At 45.0% G+C, this 20601-nt stretch overlaps 1 protein-coding gene across 5 annotated transcripts in view; it reads left to right on the top strand.

Moving 5' to 3' along the window:
* The window catches only part of rap1gds1 (RAP1, GTP-GDP dissociation stimulator 1), a 67010-nt gene extending 48254 nt beyond the window's left edge, over nucleotides 1–18756 (top strand). For all 5 annotated transcript variants that reach the window (XM_029674597.2, XM_029674595.2, XM_029674596.2 and 2 more), the window contains 7 exons: nucleotides 11144–11275; nucleotides 12097–12231; nucleotides 12672–12797; nucleotides 13583–13722; nucleotides 16079–16205; nucleotides 16712–16840; nucleotides 17033–18756. In XM_029674597.2, the coding sequence (XP_029530457.2) occupies nucleotides 11144–11275; nucleotides 12097–12231; nucleotides 12672–12797; nucleotides 13583–13722; nucleotides 16079–16205; nucleotides 16712–16840; nucleotides 17033–17160 (917 nt within the window). In that variant the 3' untranslated portion in view covers nucleotides 17161–18756. The remainder of the gene's footprint in view (nucleotides 1–11143; nucleotides 11276–12096; nucleotides 12232–12671; nucleotides 12798–13582; nucleotides 13723–16078; nucleotides 16206–16711; nucleotides 16841–17032) is intronic.
* The last annotated feature ends 1845 nt before the right edge of the window (nucleotides 18757–20601 follow it).

The following is a 20601-nucleotide window of genomic DNA, read 5'->3' as shown; positions in this document are numbered from 1 at the left end:
TACATCCACATGTACACCTCCAATTGACTCAAATGATGTCAATTAGCCTAACAGAAGCTTCTAAAGCCATTACATAATTTTCTGGAATTTTCCAAGCTGTTTAAAGGCACAGTCAACGAAGTGTATGTCCAACTTCTGACCAACTGGAATTGTGATACAGTGAATTAATTTGTCTGTAAACAATTGTTGTAAAAATTACTTGTGTAAAGCACAAAGCAGATGTCCTAACCGACTTGCCAAAACTATAGTTTGTTAACAAGACATTTGTGGAGTGGTTGAAAAATGAGTTTTAATGACTCCAACCTAAGTGTATGTCAACTTCCACCTTCAACTGTACACACACACACACACACACACACACATAGAGACTCATGGATGTGCAAACACTTAAACTAAGGCCAAATTAAGGCTCTGAACCAAATAAAAATGTATTGGTCACATGCACCGAATACAACAGGTGTAGATTTTACCATTAATTGCTTACTTACGAACCCATTCCCAACAATGCAGAGTTAAAAAGCAGTAAAATATACACTACCACATTTTGGTCCATTAAAATAACATCAAATTGATCAGAAATACAGTGTAGACATTGTTAATGTTGTAAATGACTATTGTAGCTGGACACGGCTGATTTCTTTTAATGGAATGTCTACATAGGCATACAGAGGCCCATTATCAGAAACCACCCCTTCTGTGTTCCAATGGCACGTTGTGTTAGCTAATCCAAGTTTATCATTTTAAAAGGCTAATTGATTATTAGAAAACCATTGTGCAATTATGTTAGCACAGCTGAAAATGGTTGTCCTGATTAAAGAAGCAATAAAACTGGCCTTTAGACTAGTTGAGTATCTGGAGTATCAGCATTTGTGGGTTCGATTACAATTAATTACAAAACACCAGTCTCAACGTCAACAGTGATACGGCGACTCCAGGATGCTGGCCTTCTAGGCAGAGTTCCTCTGTCCAGTGTCTGTTCTTTTGCCCATCTTTTCTTTTTATTGGCCAGTCTGAGATATGGCTTTTTCTTTGCAACTCTGCCTAGAAGGCCAGCATCCCGGAGTCACCTCTTCACTGTTGATGTTGTGACTGGTGTTTTGCGGGTACTATTTAATGAAGCTGCCTGTTGAGGACTTGTGAGGCGTCTGTTTCTCAAACTAGACACTCTAATGTACTTGTCCGCTTGCTCAGTTGTGCACCGGGGCCTCTCACTCCTCTTTCTATTCTGGTTACGAGACAGTTTGCGCTGTTCTGTGAAGTGAGTAGGGTCGCAGCATTGTACGAGATCTTCAGTTTCTTGGCCATTTATCGCCTGGAATAGCCTTAATTTCTCAGAACAAGAATAGACTGACGAGTTTCAGAAGAAAGTTCTTTGTTTCTGGACATTTTGAGCCTGTAATCGAACCTACAAATGCTGATGCTCCAGATACATTTAACATTTACATTTAAGTCATTTAGCAGACGCTCTTATCCAGAGCGACTTACAAATTGGTGCTTTCACCTTATGACATCCAGTGGAACAGCCACTTTACAATAGTGCATCTAGGTCTTTTAAGGGGGGAGGGGAGAAGGATTACTTTATCCTATCCTAGGTATTCCTTAAAGAGGTGGGGTTTCAGGTGTCTCCGGAAGGTGGTGATTGACTCCGCTGTCCTGGCGTCGAGGGAGTTTGTTCCACCATTGGGGGCCAGAGCAGCGAACAGTTTTGACTGGGCTGAGCGGGAACTGTACTTCCTCAGTGGTAGGGAGGCGAGCAGGCCAGAGGTGGATGAACGCAGTGCCCTTGTTTGGGTGTAGGGCCTGATCAGAGCCTGGAGGTAGTGAGGTGCGTTCCCTCACAGCTCCGTAGGCAAGCACCATGGTCTTGTAGCGGATGCGAGCTTCAACTGGAAGCCAGTGGAGAGAGCGGAGGAGCGGGGTGACGGGAACTTGGGAAGGTTGAACACCAGACATGAGTTGTAGGGGTTTAATGGCACAGGCAGGGAGCCCAGCCAACAGCGAGTTGCAGTAATCCAGACGGGAGATGACAAGTGCCTGGAGTTTCCTGTGTGAGGCAGGGTCGTACTCTGCGGATGTTGTCATGAACCTGGAACGGGCCACCGCCTTGATGTTATTTGAGAACGACAGGGTGTTGTCCAGGATCACGCCAAGGTTCTTAGCGCTCTGGGAGAGGACACAATGGAGTTGTCAACCGTGATGGCGAGATCATGGAACGGGCAGTCCTTCCCCGGGAGGAAGAGCAGCTCCGTCTTGCCGAGGTTCAGCTTGAGGTGATGATCCGTCATCCACACTGATATGTCTGCCAGACATGCAGAGATGCGATTCGCCACCTGGTCGTCAGAAGGGGGAAAGGAGAAAATTAATTGTGTGTCGTCTGCATAGCAATGATAGGAGAGACCATGTGAGGTTATGACAGAGCCAAGTGACTTGGTGTATAGCGAGAATAGGAGAGGGCCTAGAACAGAGCCCTGGGGGGCTACTCAACTAGTCTAAAGAAGGCCAGTTTTATTGCTTCTTTAATCAGGCCAGTTTTCAGCTGTGCTAACATAATTGCAAAAGGGTTTCTTAATGATCAGGTAGCCTTATAAAATGATAAACTTGGGTTAGCTAAGACAAGGTGCCATTGGAACACAGGTGTGATGGTTGCTGATAATGGGCCTCTGTACACCTATGTTGATATTCCATAAAATATCAGCTGTTTCCAGCTACAATAGTCATTTACAACATTAACAATGTCTCCACTGTTTTTCTGATCAATTTGATATTTTAATGGACAAAAATGTGCTTTTCTTTCAAAAACAAGGACATTTCTGTGTGACCCCAAGCTTTTGAACGGTCGTGTGTGTGTAGGAAATAGTAACACAATAAAATAACTAATGAGGCTATATACAAGGAGTACCAGTACCGAGTCAATGTGCAGGGGTACAAGGTAGTTGAGGTAATGTAGTATCTACATGTCGGTATTGGTTAAAGTGACTAGGCAATCAGGAGAGAGAATGCAAATTAATACAAATAAAGTGGGTCAATGTAAATAGTCCGGGTAGCCATTTTGATTAACTGTTCAGCAGTCTTATGGCTTAGGGGTAGAAGTTGGTCAGAAGCCTTTTGGTCCCAGACTTGGCACTCGGCGAACAGTCTGACTTGGGTGGCTTTCTTCTGATACAAGCCTGGTTTCGAGGTCCTGAATGGCAAGGAGTCCGGCCCTAGTGATGTACTAGGCCGTACGCACTACTCTTTGTAGTGCCTTGCGGTTGGATACCAAGTGGATGCCGAGCAGCCAGTCAAGATGCTCTCAATGGTGCAGCTGTAGAATAATCTGAGGGACCCATGCTAAATCTTTTCACTCTCCTGAGGGGGAAGAGGCGTTTTGCTCTTTTCAAGACTGTTGTGATGTGGACACCGAGGAACTTGAAGCTCTCGTCCCACTCCACTATAGCCAACAAAAAAAAAAAAAATCAAATCAAATTTTATTTGTCACATACACATGGTTAGCAGATGTTAATGCGAGTGTAGCGAAATGCTTGTGCTTCTAGTTCCGACAATGCAGTGATAACCAACAAGTAATCTAACTAACAATTCCAAAACTACTGTCTTATACACAGTGTAAGGGGATAAAGAATATGTACATAAGGATATATGAATGAGTGATGGTACAGAGCAGCATACAGTAGATGGTATCGAGTACAGTATATACATATGAGATGAGAATGTAGACAAAGTAAACAAAGTGGTATAGTTAAAGTGGCTAGTGATACATGTATTACATAAGGATGCAGTCGATGATGTAGAGTACAGTATATACGTATGCATATGAGATGAATAATGTAGGGTAAGTAACATTATATAAGGTAGCATTGTTTAAAGTGGCTAGTGATATATTTACAACATTTCCCATCAATTCCCATTATTAAAGTGGCTGGAGTTGGGTCAGTGTCAATGACAGTGTGTTGGCAGCAGCCACTCAATGTTAGTGGTGGCTGTTTAACAGTCTGATGGCCTTGAGATAGAAGCTGTTTTTCAGTCTCTCGGTCCCAGCTTTGATGCACCTGTACTGACCCCGCCTTCTGGATGATAGCGGGGTGAACAGGCAGTGGTTCGGGTGGTTGATGTCCTTGATGATCTTTATGGCCTTCCTATAACATCGGGTGGTGTAGGTGTCCTGGAGGGCAGGTAGTTTGCCCCCGGTGATGCGTTGTGCAGACCTCACTACCCTCTGGAGAGCCTTACGGTTGAGGGCGGAGCAGTTGCCGTACCAGGCGGTGATACAGCCCGCCAGGATGCTCTCGATTGTGCATCTGTAGAAGTTTGTGAGTGCTTTTGGTGACAAGCCAAATTTCTTCAGCCTCCTGAGGTTGAAGAGGCACTGCTGCGCCTTCTTCACGACGCTGTCAGTGTGAGTGGACCAATTCAGTTTGTCTGTGATGTGTATGCCGAGGAACTTAAACTTGCTACCCTCTCCACTACTGTTCCATCGATGTGGATAGGGGGTGTTCCTCTGCTGTTTCCTGAAGTCCACAATCATCTCCTTAGTTTTGTTGACGTTGAGTGTGAGGTTATTTTCCTGACACCACACTCCGAGGGCCCTCACCTCCTCCCTGTAGGCCGTCTCGTCGTTGTTGGTAATCAAGCCTACCACTGTTGTGTCGTCCGCAAACTTGATGATTGAGTTGGAGGCGTGCGTGGCCACGCAGTCGTGGGTGAACAGGGAGTACAGGAGAGGGCTCAGAACGCACCCTTGTGGGGCCCCCGTGTTGAGGATCAGCGGGGAGGAGATGTTGTTGCCTACCCTCACCACCTGGGGGCGGCCCGTCAGGAAGTCCAGGACCCAGTTGCACAGGGCGGGGTCGAGACCCAGGGTCAGCTTGATGACGAGCTTGGAGGGTACTATGGTGTTGAATGCCGAGCTGTAGTCGATGAACAGCATTCTCACATAGGTATTCCTCTTGTCCAGGTGGGTTAGGGCAGTGTGCAGTGTGGTTGAGATTGCATCGTCTGTGGACCTATTTGGGCGGTAAGCAAATTGGAGTGGGTCTAGGGTGTCAGGTAGGGTGGAGGTGATATGGTCCTTGACTAGTCTCTCAAAGCACTTCATGATGACGGAAGTGAGTGCTACGGGGCGGTAGTCGTTTAGCTCAGTTACCTTAGCTTTCTTGGGAACAGGAACAATGGTGGCCCTCTTAAAGCATGTGGGAACAGCAGACTGGTATAGGGATTGATTGAATATGTCCGTAAACACACCCGCCAGCTGGTCTGCGCATGCTCTGAGGGCGCGGCTGGGGATGCCGTCTGGGCCTGCAGCCTTGCGAGGGTTAACACGTTTAAATGTCTTACTCACCTCGGCTGCAGTGAAGGAGAGACCGCATGTTTTCGTTGCAGGCCGTGTCAGTGGCACTGTATTGTCCTCAAAGCGGGCAAAAAAAGTTATTTAGTCTGCCTGGGAGCAAGACATCCTGGTCCGTGACTGGGCTGGGTTTCTTCTTGTAGTCCGTGATTGACTGTAGACCCTGCCACATGCCTCTTGTGTCTGAGCCGTTGAATTGAGATTCTACTTTGTCTCTGTACTGACGCTTAGCTTGTTTAATAGCCTTGCGGAGGGAATAGCTGCACTGTTTGTATTCGGTCATGTTGCCAGACACCTTGCCCTGATTAAAAGCAGTGGTTCGCGCTTTCAGTTTCACGCGAATGCTGCCATCAATCCACGGTTTCTGGTTAGGGAATGTTTTTATCGTTGCTATGGGAACGACATCTTCAACGCACGTTCTAATGAACTCGCACACAGAATCAGCGTATTCGTCAATATTTTTATGTGACGCAATACGAAACATGTCCCAGTCCACGTGATGGAAGCAGTCTTGGAGTGTGGAGTCAGCTTGGTCTGACCAGCGTTGGACAGACCTCAGCGTGGGAGCCTCTTGTTTAAGTTTCTGCCTGTAGGCAGGGATCAACAAAATGGAGTCGAGGTCAGCTTTTCCGAAAGGGGGCGGGCAGGGCCTTATATGCGTCGCGGAAGTTAGAGTAACAATGATCCAAGGTTTTACCACCCCTGGTTGCGCAATCGATATGCTGATAAAATTTAGGAGTCTTGTTTTCAGATTAGCTTTGTTAAAATCCCCAGCTACAATGAATGCAGCCTCCGGATAAATGGTTTCCAGTTTGCAAAGAGTTAAATAAAGTTTGTTCAGAGCCATCGATGTGTCTGCTTGGGGGATATATACGGCTGTGATTATAATCGAAGAGAATTCTCTTGGAAGATAATGCGGTCTACATTTGATTGTGAGGAATTCTAAATCAGGTGAACAGAAGGATTTGAGTTCCTGTATGTTTCCTTCATCACACCATGTCTCGTTAGTCATGAGGCATACGCCCCCGCCACTCTTCTTACCAGAAAGATGTTTGTTTCTGTCGGCGCGATGCGTGGAGAAACCCGTTGGCTGCACCGCCCGGATAGCGTCTTTCCAGTGAGCCATGTTTCCGTGAAGCAGAGAACGTTGCAGTCTCTGATGTCCCTCTGGAATGCTACCCTTGCTCGGATTTCATCAACCTTGTTGTCAAGAGACTGGACATTGGCAAGAAGAATGCTGGGGAGTGGTGCGCGATGTGCCCTTGTCCTGAGTCTGACCAGAAGACCGCTACGTTTCCCTCTTTTTCGGAGTCGTTTCCTTGGGTCGCTGCATGCGATCCATTCCGTTGTCCTGTTTGTAAGGCAGAACACAGGATCCGCGTCGCGAAAACATATTCTTGGTCGTACTGATGGTGAGTTGACGCTGATCTTATATTCAGTAGTTCTTCTCGACTGTATGTAATGAAACCTAAGATGACCTGGGGTACTAATGTAAGAAATAACACGTAAAATAACAGAAAAACTGCATAGTTTCCTAGGAACGCGAAGCGAGGCGGCCATCTCTGTCGGCGCCGGATATAAACCCCATCAATGTGAATGGGCCCATGTTCGGCCCTCCGTTTCTTGTAGTCCAAGATAAACTGCCAGGTCTCTGACCTCCCTATAGGCTGTCTCGTCGTGGGTGATCAGGCCTACCACCGTCGTGTCGTCGGCAAACTTAATGATTGTGTTGGAGTCGTGCATGGCCATGCAGTTGTGGGTGAACAGGGAGTACAGGAGGGGACTAAGCGCACGTGCCCCCGCGTTGAGGGTCAGCGTGGCGTATGTGGCGTTGCCTACCCTCACAACCTGGGGATGGCCCGTCAGGAAGTCCAGGGTCCTTAGCTTAGTGATGAGCTTGGAGGGCACTATGGTCATGAACGCTGGCTGAGCAGTAGTCAATGAACAGCATTCTCACATAGGTGTTCCTTTTGTCCAAGTGGGAAAGGGAAGTGTGGAGTACAATAGAGATTGGTTCATCTGTGGATATCTTGGGGCGGTAAACAAATTGGAGTGGGTCCAGGGTTTCTGGGATGCTTGTGTTAATGTGAGCCATGACTAACCTTTCAAAGCATTTTATGGATACAGATGTGAGTGCTATGGGGCGGTAGTCATTTAGACGGATTACCTTTGCATTCTTGGGCACAGGGACTATGGTGGTTTGCTTGAAACATGTAGGTATTACAGACTGGGTCAGGGAGAGGTTGAAAATGTCATACTAGCCAGCTGGTCAGCGCATGCTCGGAGTACATATCCTGGTAATCTGTCTGAATGTTAACCTGTTAAAAGGTCTTACTCATATCGGCTATGGAGAGCGTGATCACAGTCATCCAGAACAGCTGGTGCTCTCACGAATGGTTCAGTGTTGCTTGCCTTGAAGTGAGTATTGACGGCAATTAGCTTATCTGGTAGGCTCGCATCACTGGGCAGCTCTCGGCTTGGTTTCCCTTTGTAATCCGTGATAGTTTGCAAGCCCTGCCACATCTGACGAGAGTCAGAGACGGTTTAGTAGGATTTGATCTTAGTCCTGTAATGGCGTTTTGCCTGTGATGGTTCGTCGGAGGTCGTAGCAGGATTTCTTATAAGAGTCTGGATTTGTGTCCCACTCCTTGAAAGCAGCAGCTCTAGCCTTTAGCTCAGTGTAGATGTAATCCATGGCTTCTGGTTGGGATATATAGTGCATTCAGAAAGTATTCAGATCCCTTGACTTATTCCACATTGCGTTACAGCCTTATTCTAAAATTGATTGCAATTTTTTCCCCCCTCATCAATCTACACACAATACCCCATAATGACAAAGCAAAAACATACGTTTTTACACATTTTTGTAAATTCATAAAAAAATATCACATTTACACAAGTATTCAGAACATTTACTCCGTTGAAGCACCTTTGGCAGTGATTACAGCCTTGAGTCTCCTTGGGACTGACGCTACAAGCTTGGCACACCTGTATTTGGGGAGTTTCTTCCATTCTTATCTGCAGATCCTCTCAAGCTCTGTCAGGTTGGATGGGGAGCATGCTGCACAGCTATTTCCAGATCTTTCCAGAGATGTTCGGTGGGGTTCAAGGCCAGGCTCTGGCTGGGTCACTCAAGGACATTCAGAGACTTGTCCCGAAGCCACTTCTGCGTTTTCTTGGCTGTGTGCTTAGGGTCGTTGTCCTGTTGGCAGGTGAGCCTTCGCCCCAGTCTGAGGTCCTGAGTGCTCTGGAGCAGGTTTTCATCAAGGATCTCTTTGTACTTTGCTCCATTCATATTTCCCTCGATCCTGACTAGTCTCCCAGGCCCTGCCGCTGACAAACATCCCCACAGCATGATGCTGCCACCACCATGCTTCACCGTAGGGATGGTGCCAGGTTTCCTCTAGACGTGATGCTTGGCATTCAGGCCAAATAGTTCAATCTTGGTTTCAGAAACTTGTTTCTCATGGTCTGAGTCCTTTAGGTGTTTTTTGGCAAACTCCAAGCGGGCTGTCGTGACCCTTTTACTGAGGAGTGGCTTCCGTCTGGCCATTCTACCATAAAGGCCTGATTGGTGGAGTGCTGCAGAGATGGATGTGCTTCTGGAAGGTTCTCCATCTCCACAAAGGAGCTCTGTCAGGGTGACCATCGGGTTCTTGGTCACTTCTCAGACCATGGCCCTTCTCCCCTCCCATTGCTCAGTTTGGTCGGGCGGACAGCTCTAAGAAGAGTATCGGTGGTTCCAAACTTCTAACATTTAAGAATGATGGAGTTTTCTGTGTTCTTGGGGACCCTCAATGCTGCAGACATGTTTTGGTACCCTTCCCAGTTCTGTGCCTCGACACAATCCTGTCTCGGAGCTCTACGGACAATTTCTTCGACCTCGGTTTTTGCACTGACATGCACTGTCAACTGTGGAACCTTATATAGACAGGTATGTGCCTTTCCAAATCATGTCCAATCAATTGAATTTACCACAGGCGGACTCCCAAGTTGTATAAATAATTTGTCTAATAGCAAAAGGTCTGAATACTTATGTAAATAAGGTATTTCTGTTTATTTAATTTGCAAACATCAAAAATCCTGTTTTCGCTTTGTCATTATGGGGTATTGTTGAGGAAACATTTATTTAATACATTTTAAAATAAGGCTGTAACGTAACTAAATGTGGAAAAGGGGAAGGGGTCTGAATACTTTCCTAATGCATTGTATACGTATGGTCACTGTGGGGATGACGTCGTCCACGCACTTATTAATGAATCCGGTGACTGATGTGGTAAACTCTTCAATGCCATTGGATGAATCCCGGTACATATTCCAGTCTGTGCAAAACAGTCCTGTTGCTTAGCATCAGCTTCATCTGACCACTTCCGTATTGAGCGTGTCAATGGTACTTACTGTTTGAATTTTTGCTTGTAAGCAGGAATCAATTTTTAACCTTTTATTTAACTAGACAAGTTGGTAAAGAACAAATTCTTCTTTACAATGACTGCTTACACCGGCCAAACCCCGACGACGCTGAGACAGTTGTGCACCACCCTATAGGACTCCCAATCACGGCCGGTTGTGATACAGCCTGGAATCGAACCAGGGTGTCTGTAGTGACGCATCTAGCACTGAAATGCAGTGCTTTAGACCACTGCGCCACTCGGGATAGAGTTATGGTCAGATTTGCCAGATGGAGGGCGAGGGAGAGCTTGTATGTGTCTCTGTGTGGAGTAAAGATGATCTAGAGTTTTTCCCCCCCCTCTAGTTGCACAGGTGACATGATGTTAGAAATGAACTAAAACGGATTTCGGCTTTCCTGTATTAAAATCACCGGCCACTAGGAGCGCGGCTTCTGGATGAGCATTTTCTTGTTTGCTTATAGCTCAATACAGCTCGTTGAGTGTGGTCTTAGTGCCAGCATCGGTTTGTGGTGGTAAATAGACAGCTACGAAAAATATAGATGGAAACTCTCTTGGTAAATAGTATGGTCTGCATGTTGTCATTAGGTACTCTAACTCAGGCGAGCGGAACCTTGAGATTTCCTTAATATTAGAGATCGCCCACCAGCTGTTGTTAACAAAGAGACACACACCCAACCCCCTGGTCTTACCTGATGCAGCCGCTCTGTCCTGCCGACGCAATAAAATGCTTCCGTCGCATCTCGACTGCAACATAAACATGTCTTCGATAAGGATGATTCCGTGCCTATGATTCAAACCTTGATCAAAAACTCATAGATCTATGTACTGACCCTTTGTGCTGTGGTTGCTTTGACTGGGTTTCAAGCGTGTGCATGGAAACCGTTCCCCTCAGGCCAAATGATAGACAGGAGGAAATGAGAGCGTGCGAGTGTATACGAATAGGGTAGGAAGAAAGAGCAGGTTGGGGAAAGAAAGATATGAAGGGGAATAAGATGGCTGTGTGATGAGTAAATCTTCAGATGGACTCTCAGCCTTAGAGCAGAGTGGTGGAGAATACATTGTGAATCCATTTGTGAATATTTTATGACAACCGAATGTGAGGGAGAATGTGGTTGTAGATCTAGGTGCGTTAGAGGCCTCGATATCATCATCTGGTTTCCATAGCATTCTCCTAGACTACTTATTCTTCCTATCCACTTTCATTTATACTGACGCTAAGGAGGACATTTATCCTGTAACCTTTTCTGACCAAAACATACATGCTTATTTGTGTCTCTGTGTGTTCGTGCACACGCGTGTGGTCTTTTTTATGCTTTTCTGTTTAATAAATGACTGCTTTGTCATTTTACTGTGGTTGTTTGTGTTGACAGCCTCTCCCCACCTCTCTCCTCAGATGAGTCCATGCAGAAGCTGTTTGAGGGGGGCAAGGGCAGTGTGTTCCAGAGGGTCCTGTCCTGGGTGCCATCCCACAACCACCAGCTGCAGCTGGCAGGGGCACTGGCCATCGCCAACTTCGCCCGCAACGGTGAGGCTATAGAAATACAGTTAATAGAAGGGACAAAGCCCTTTAGACCATTCTATTTCTATGAAGGAGGGTACACATTGCCTATGGTAACAGATTGAACCAAAAAGGGGTTTATTCAGGATAAAACTCCCCTCGGATGGCTTTAATAATGACCACAATCTGGGTCACGTTACGTGGGGTGTGACTTCACAGAACGTTCCGATACTGTAGAAATGTATAGAACAGAGTGTGTAGAACGGACACACTTTTCTGTGTAGTAGAATAGGGAATCAGCACAACACTCAGATTGTAGAAATGCTTCTCTTGTCATGTAGAACAGTTAATCAGCATTCGTCACATCTCTCCACATTCTCCCAGATGTCTTCTAGATCAGTTTTCCCCCTAATAAAACCTGCTGCCTCAGTGTGCTGAATATAGATCACAGGCCCGGCCATTAGTCATTCCATATCATTACTCATCTAAACCACAGCGTCAGCGAATCCTGCATCCAGGCTGACTTCAAACATTCACCCTGATAAACAGAAGTCCTTATTATTATAGCCGAATGATTTATTCCGTACATGGATGTGAAGAGAATAATATGTCACCTGTTTTCCTCTTTTCTATCAAACGATGAAGGTAAAATGACGGTCAGAAGGAAATGGCATTGGAACATTCTCCTAACACCTATCCAGTCCTTTTTTAGATCTGGGGATAGGGGTTCTCCAGAACTTTGATTTGTGGAAACAGACATGTTAGAGCATGGTGGGAGCAAATGCCTGCACAGCCCATAGCTTTTACTGAGCAGTGGGTTAAGTTATGACATTCTGTTTCTCCCCCAGATGGTAACTGCATCCACATGGTGGAATCAGGCATCGTTCAGAAACTACTGGAGCTGCTGGATTGCCACGTGGACGAGGGCAACGTCACCGTGCAGCACGCGGCGCTCAGCGCCCTGCGCAACCTGGCCATTCCTGGTGAGACTCCCAAGGCATTCCAAGCCTGATTGAGTATACTGTCAATGTTGTGTATGACTCATAGGTTAATTCTTTAACATTCATTTCCTATTCCAAGTGCTTCCCCTGCACTCGTTTGTTATCTGTGGGTAGGGGGGGTAGGTCTTGGCAAATGTAACTGCAAACAAGTACAGGAGCAGCACTTTGACTATAAGTTGTTCTTTCTTTGAGCCTTAATTGGTTAATACTGGTTGAATACAATAGTAACAAAGTTAGTATTTTGTTTATTGTCATGGGGTACTGCATTGGCAGCTTAGAGCTGAATTGCAGTGTATACCTAAATAAGTAAAATAATGAATTGCTACATGTCTTAAGGGAGAATAGTTTGTATGTATTTATTTATGTATTGATTTATTTCACATGTTTCATTGTTGTTTATTCTTCTTCTCCTGTCCCTTCAGTGGTGAACAAGGCTAAGATGCTGTCGGCAGGTGTGTCAGATACGGTGTTGAAGTTCCTCCCGTCAGAGATGCCTCCTGTCCAGTTCAAACTGCTGGGGACGTTACGCATGCTCATCGACACACAAGGTAGAACACATTTTATAGCACATTTATAACCTCTATAACGCACTGTAGAACACCTTCCTAATGATGCCATAAACCATCGGACTGTGCCTCACCCTCCGTCTTCAAATTGACTAGTATCAGTGACAGGTGTGAATGTTTCCACCCATAAAGATATATAGCAACATTTTCTAAAATAGAGGCTAGAATTCCTTCCTTATGATGCGCTAACCTTGAACCGTTCTGTACCTCACTTTTTACCTCCTTAAATTGACCAGTATGTCTTTTTTTTAATTCAGCAGAAAGTTGGATAGGAAAGTACTCCCAACAAAAGAGCCTCGGAATGCGATACGTTTCTTGTCAAATGTTGTTGAATCTTCATGAAGAAGGGGTTGGGTTGGGGAGGACCGGGCAAGGCTAAGTGCCAACCAGTTAGATCCAGAAAGACATGGATATCGATGGCATCCATCTTTGATTGAATTGCTATGGAACGGAGTGTGACAGTGAGATGTTGACAGGGTGTTAGAATAGCAGCCTACTCAAGGTGATATGCGTGCACTTTTTCTGACCATGTCATTATGAGTTTTTTTTTCTTCTACCTCTTCCTCTGGGGTTCAGAGATTCATTGTACCAAATATTAGAAAGTGCCAATTGTTACCCTTTTTTTTTTTTTTGTATTTTCAAGTTACCAAGTATAATAATAATTAGGAACCAAGTAATTCTAGTTTATATACCAGAAAGCTACCAATGGTAATAGAGCTGTGAAATAAAGCATTACCTTATGTTGTGCCCCCCCCCAAATCCCCCAGCGGATGCGGCAGACCAGCTGGGGACCAATGGGAAGCTGGTGGAGCGTCTGGTAGAGTGGTGTGAGGCAAAGGACCACGCAGGGGTCATGGGAGAGTCCAATAGGCTGCTCTCAGCCCTCATCCGCCACAGCAAGTCAAAGGTTAGGGCCGGCTGCCATGAAAACACACCATCTGTGGCTGGCTGGCTGCCACCACAGATTACATCCTGACCCATATCTGGACTGCATACACACACACACAGAATGTATATGTTATCAACTATATTTTAATCAAAGGCTGTATCAACTAGCTTGTCTTTACTAATCTAACTCTCAGCTCAAAATCCAATCTATGCTTTATGTTACATTATTCATCAAGGGAACAGAACAACTGAGGTGGGAGTCATGTTCTCACTCTTCCTGATATATGGTGTTCCTTGTTGACTCCCGCCCAGAGACAGCGTTGTCAGTTCTGCTACATTTCCTACCCGGTCCCTCATCTGAGGAGAATGACTCGGGGACACCTCAGACTCTGGTTGTCTCATTCTTCGACTGTAGATTTATGAGCTTCAGGCTCTAAACATTTCTGTCCTATTTGCAGATCGCTAGATAGAATAGAACCCTGTGGAAGCACCAGAAAGGTACAGTTGAGGTCTGAAGTTTACATAGTCATTCAAACTTGTTTTTCAACCACTTCACAAACTTCTTGTTAACAAACTATAGTTTTGGCAAGTCGGTTAGGACATCTACTTTGTGCATGTCACAAGTGATTTTTCCAACAATTGTTTACAGACAGATTATTTCACAGTATCACAATTCCAGTGGGTCAGAAGTTTGCATACACTAAGTTGACTGTGCCTTTAAACAGCTTGGAAAATCCCAGAAAATTAGGTCATGGCTTTAATACTTCTGTTAGGCTAATTGACATCATTTGAGTCAATTGGAGGTTTACCTGTGGATGTATTTCAAGGCCTACCATCAAACTCACTGCCTCTTTGCTTGACACCATGGGAAAATCAACAGAAATCAGCCAAGACCTCAGAAAAAAAGTTGTAGACCTCAACAAGTCTGGTTCATCCTTGGGAGCAATTTCCAAAAGCCTGAAGGTACCATGTTCATCAAACAATAGTATATAAGTATAAACACCATGGGACCATGCAGCCGTCACACCGCTCAGGAAGGAGACGCGTTCTGTCTCCTAGAGATGAATGTACTTTGGTGCGAAAAGTGCAAATCAATCCCAGAACAACAGCAAAGGACCTTGTGAAGATGCTGGAGGAAACGGGTACAAAAGTATCTATATCCACAGTAAAACGAGTCCTGTATCCACATAACCTTAAAGGCCGCTCAGCAAGGAAGTAGCCACTGCTCCAAAACCGCCATAAAAAAGCCAGACTACAGTTTGCAACTGCACATGGGGCCAAAGATCGTACTATTTGGAGAAATGTCCTCCATGAAACAAATAATTGTTTGGCCATAATGACCGTTATGTTTGGAGGAAAAGGGGGGAGGCTTGCAAGCCAAAGTACACCATCCCAACCGTGAAGCATGGGGGTGGCAGCATCATGTTGTGGGGGTGCTTTGCTGCAGGAGGGACTGGTGCACTTCACAAAATAGATGGCTTCACGAGGAAGGAAAATATGTAGATATATTGACGCAACATCTCAAGACATCAGTCAGGAAGTTAAAGCTTGGTGGGAAATGGGTCTTCCAAGTGGACAATGACCCCCAAACATACTTCCAAAGTTGTGGCAAATGGCTTAAGGACAACAAAGTCAAGGTATTGGAGTGGCCATCACAAAGCCCTGTAGAACATTTGTGGGCAGAACTGAAAAAATGTGTGCGAGCAAGGAGGCTTACAAACCTGACTCGGTTACACCAGCTCAGTCAGGGGGGATGGGCCAAAATTCACCCAACTTATTGTGGGAAGCTTGTGGAAGGCTACCCAAAATGTTTGACCTAAGTTAAACAATTGAAAGGCAATGCTACCAAATACTAATTGAGTGTATGTAAACTTATGACCCACTGGGAATGTAATGAAAGAAATAAAAGCTGAAATAAATAATTCTCTCTAGTATGATTCTGACCTTAAAATAAAGTGGTGATCCTAACTGACCTAAGACAGGGAATTTTTACTAGGATTAAATGTCAGGAATTGTGAAACTGAGTTTAAATGTATTTGGCTAAGGTGTATGTAAACATCTGACTTCAACTGTAGGTCCTACAAGTGCACTGTACAGAAGAGTCCTATATTATTTAGTTGGGGTGGACTGACCTTAGTGGCCTACCCTCTTGGAAAGTTACTGGGTGTGCAGGTTTTTGTTCCTATTGTGCTCTAACACCTGATTTCAGCTCCTGATGAGCAGCGGGATTAGTAAAGGCAGGAGTGTCAGTGCATGACTGGAGCACAACCCTGCACACCCAGAATCTACATCCAGGATGAGGGTTGGCTTCCCCTGATTTAGAGTTGTGCCCCCATTTTTGAAATGTATTTGTTTCTTAATTTGTTTGTTTTCAGGACGTCGTAAAAACAGTCATCCAGGGGGCAGGAGTGAAGCATTTAGTAGTCATGGCGACGAGTGAACACATGATCATGCAGAACGAGGCGCTGGTGGCTCTGGGCCTCATCGCCGGGTTGGACCTGGGTAAGAGTCAGGGTCATGATGTCACGGTGCAGCCAAATTCTAACTACTGTGTTAGCCACATGGTATAGTAAGGGCCAGATTGGTAGCACTTTCTTTAACAGTGCCTGGGTTGTGTTTAGTAGGGCACACTGTACTAAAATGTTTTGAAACAAGAAAAGAAAACTGTTTCCGGACCAGATCAGGTAGCACTTCCCTGTCTTACTCTGTTTCAAAATCTTTTCTATCCCCGTGCTTACTGAACATGACCCGATGTATTGCATCGCTCGAATAAAATGAAAGTAGTTTGAGGATGTACAAGGGCGGGTTAGAAGAACCACACAATGCAAAGCAATTTGGGACCTAGTGAAAGTGTTGTATAAATATAATTCACTGGTTGAAGCGTTTGTTAGTGTGCTCAATACACACCCTTTTCTCAGAGGCAAAACATTGACTCTGATGGTGCATTGGAATGCATTTAAACAATTGTACAAAATAATTGGTCAACAGTGTGTTTGTCATGGTTTCAGTGGGGGCCGAAAAGGACTTTGTTGGGGCTGGCCTGGTACAGGTGCTCCACAAGCTGCTGTCAGACGAGATGAGTGCGCCGGAGGTCAAATACAACTCCATGGTCATCATCTGTGCGGTCATGGGTTCAGGTAAAAGGCCGGACATTTTGAATCAGCCACTTGGAAGAACTAAGCTGCAGCTTTTGCGCCAATATCCAAACTAGGGCATTGCACAGAGTAGTATACTAGTATGGACATAGCGGTATTGAATTATGGTTTAGATTTGTGCTTCCTTTAAAGACTCTTCTGCTTTGGACCTGTTCTTCTCTCACCCTCCTCCAGAGCCTCTCCATAAAGAAGTGCAGGGGCTGGCCTTCATCGACGTGGTCTCCAAGCTGCGGTCGCACGAGAACAAAACGGTGTCCCACCAGGCGTCGCTCACAGAGCAGAGGCTAACGGCACAGAGCTAAATGACTATTAACTCCCACAGCCCCCCCCGACCCCCAATGCCTGCCTCATAGCCAATCCCTGCCCCCCCCATTCCTTTCTACAGAACCTTCCTCCCTCTTTGTGTTTCCCATCGTCACGTGCCAAGGTATCCTGTCCCTCTCCCCTGTCAACAGCCAGCTGTTCCAGCTAACTATCCCCCCCCCAGTGCATTCATACTCCGTTCCAAGCAGCAGCTCCATCCATATTAAAAATACAAGGCGCCAGTAGACAGCCTTTTCGTTTCGCAATAGATAGACATACAAAGAGAGAGCACTTTTTATGATGACCATAGCTGTGATACCCATTCACTTCAATAACTCGCCGATAACGTAAAAAAAAGAAAAAACATACAAAATAAAAATAAAAACTATTTGAGTTCGGTGGTTTGAAAACAAATTTAGCAGCCAATGCATCCTTGCTGTGTTCTTTACTTCCGTGTCCCATGTTAGCTTGAGTACCATCCCGAATTGAAGTCGAAGTGCATGTTTTAGTCCAGTTGATGGTGTATCCGTGTTCATTTTGAACCTGTCCACGTACCCAAAACCACAGCCCTGTGGCAAATCTTACAGAGAATAGTGTTCAATCATGTTTGTACTTAAACTGCCGTTTTGAAAGGAGTTTGCTTGATAATCCCACTCAATCTTCTCTCTTCCCTTTCACTTTCATACAAACCCAAACTAAACCTGACTTGTTGTCCCAAACAACCTTACTGTTATATCAGGGGAATGTTTAGAATGGTGAATCGTTACAGAATATATATAATAAAGATATCATGTAGAACAGATATGTCAAGTAGAATAGGGTATGTTGTTGACTCTTGTTACATTTCTATCTGCAATGTTGTGAATGTTTCACCCCCAACTGAACATGCTCCACTAGCACATACAAGTGCCCACCTGAGCGTCCTCGGACATGGAGGAGATCATGCGTAGGTTAGAAGTTAGAACCTCCAGAAGAACCCAGTCGCTCACTCCCTGGTCTCTGAGAGTGTACAGTGAAGCAGTCAGCCATACCAGGTATATACTGTCTGGATTTGTTGCTTTTATCATGAGTCGGGGACCAATGGGGTAGCGCTGCACATTTCAGAAGATTCCTATATCATATTAAGTGGTTCCTAAGTTATTTAACACTACCCCCCCCCCCCCCCCCCAGAAGCCTGTCAGAATGGGCCAGTCTGGGCACACCCTCCCCTGTCGACTTGTGGTACTGCTCTATGGTTTCTCCCTGCCAGTTCTTGGTTTGCATGTGTGATGGTTTCTCCCACTCGAAGTATGGAGAACATGCACATTCCAGCATGTTGGATACTGCGTTAGGCACTGTCTGGTGACATAGGCGTTTTTTATTATAAATTATTTGTTTATTAATCGGCACTTTGTTCTTTATTGTCAGGTATGAATGGTAATTTATCAGATTTGTAACCTTACAAAGACACAATCCAATCAAAGATGTAACCACAAAGTAACTGCATTACGATATTATAAACATAAATGTTTTGTTGTAAATGTCATTGATGAGTTGTACATTTGGAAGATTGTAACTCGAACAGATAATTAAAGATGATTGCTGGCGATAATGTATTTGTTGTTCCTGGAGTTTGTACTGCCTGTTGATATATTAAGAAGCGGGGGGGGGGGTTCATTCATTGTGTGCCAAACAGGGTTTTCTGAGCTATGGTGTCACCTAGGCTGCATTCCATTCCAGAAGGTTGCCCCCTCCCATCTATCCTAGTTCACTCCTCTTCATGGATCTGGGACAACTAGGTAGGGGTAAGCAGGAGCCTCATCTAGAATGGAATCTAGCCTCACATGCCAGGCTTTAAGGCCCTTTGATAATTCTGGCATTCTGGCATTGGTAGTTTTAACAGTGGTGATGGAATGTCCATTGATCAGATTAACACCTACAGTTGACGTTGGAAGTTTACATACGCATAGGTTGGAGTCATTAAAACTCGTTTTTCAACCACTCCACAAACTTCTTGTTAACAAGCTATAGTTTTGGCAAGTCGGTTAGGACATCTACTTTGTGCATGACACAATTAATTTTTTCAACAATTGTTTACAGACAGATTATTTCACTTATAATTCACTGTATCACAATTCCAGGGGGTCAGAGGTTGACATACACTAAGTTGACTGTGCCTTTAAACAGCTTGGAAAATTCCAGTAAATGATGTCATGGCTTTAGAAGCTTCTGCTAGGCTAATTGACATCATTTGAGTCAATTGGAGGGGTACATGTGGATGTATTTCAAGGCCTACCTTCAAAATCCGTGCCTCTGCTTGACATCATGGAAAAATCTGAAGAAATCAGCAAAGACCTCAGAATACAAATTGTAGACCTCCACAAGTCTGGTTCAACCTTGGGAGCAATTTCCAAACGCCTGAAGGTACCACGTTCATCTGTACAAACAATAGTACGCAAGTATAAACACCATGGGACCACGCAGCCGTCATACCGCTCAGGAAGGAGACTCGTTCTGTCTCCTAGAGATGATCGTACTTTGGTGCAAAAAGTGCAAATCAGTCCCAGAACAACAGCACAAAAGACCTTGTGAAGATGCTGGAGGAAACAGGTACAAAAGTATCTATATCCACAGTAAGGTGAGTCCTATATCGACATAACCTGAAACGCCGCTCAGCAAGGAAGAAGCCACCACTCCAAAACTGCCATAGAAAAAACAGCCTATGGTTTGCAACTGCACATGGGGACAAAGATGGTACTTTTTGGAGAAATGTCCTCTGGTCTGATGAAACAAAAATAGAACTGTTTGGCCATAATGACTATCGTTATGCTTGGAGGAAAAAGGGGGAGGCTTGCAAGCCGAAGAAGCATGGGGGTGGCAGCATCATGTTGTGGGGGTGCTTTGCTGCAGGAGGGACTGGTGCACGGTGCACAAAATAGATGCATCACGAGGAAGGAAAATTATGTGGATATATTGAAGCAACATCTCAAAACATCAGTCAGGAAGTTAAAGCTTGGTTGTAAATGGTTCTTCCAAATGGACAATGACCCCAAGCATACTTCCAAAGTTGTGGCAAAATGGCTTAAGGACAACAAAGTCAAGGTATTGGAGTGGCCATCACAAAGCCCTGACCTCAATCCTATAGAAAATTTGTGGGCAGAACTGAAAAAGTGTGTGCGAGCAAGGAGGCCTATAAACCTGACTCAGTTACACCAGCTCTGTCAGGAGGAATGGGCCAAAATTCACCCAACTTATTGTGGGAAGCTTGTGGAAGGCTACCCAAAAAGTTTGACCCAATTTGAACAATTTTGTAATCTTCTGACCCACTGGTAATATGATGAAAGAAATAAAAGCTGAAATAAATCACTATTATTATTAATGCAAATAGTCTGGGTAGCCATTTGATTAGATGTTCAGGAGTCTTATGGCTTGGGGGTAGAAGCTGTTTAGAAGCCTCTTGG

This window comes from Oncorhynchus nerka, linkage group LG12, assembly GCF_034236695.1.
Source record: "Oncorhynchus nerka isolate Pitt River linkage group LG12, Oner_Uvic_2.0, whole genome shotgun sequence".
NCBI lineage: Eukaryota > Metazoa > Chordata > Actinopteri > Salmoniformes > Salmonidae > Oncorhynchus > Oncorhynchus nerka.
The sequence above is the reverse complement of the archived record's forward strand: the minus strand, read 5'-3'. Positions and strand labels throughout refer to the sequence as shown.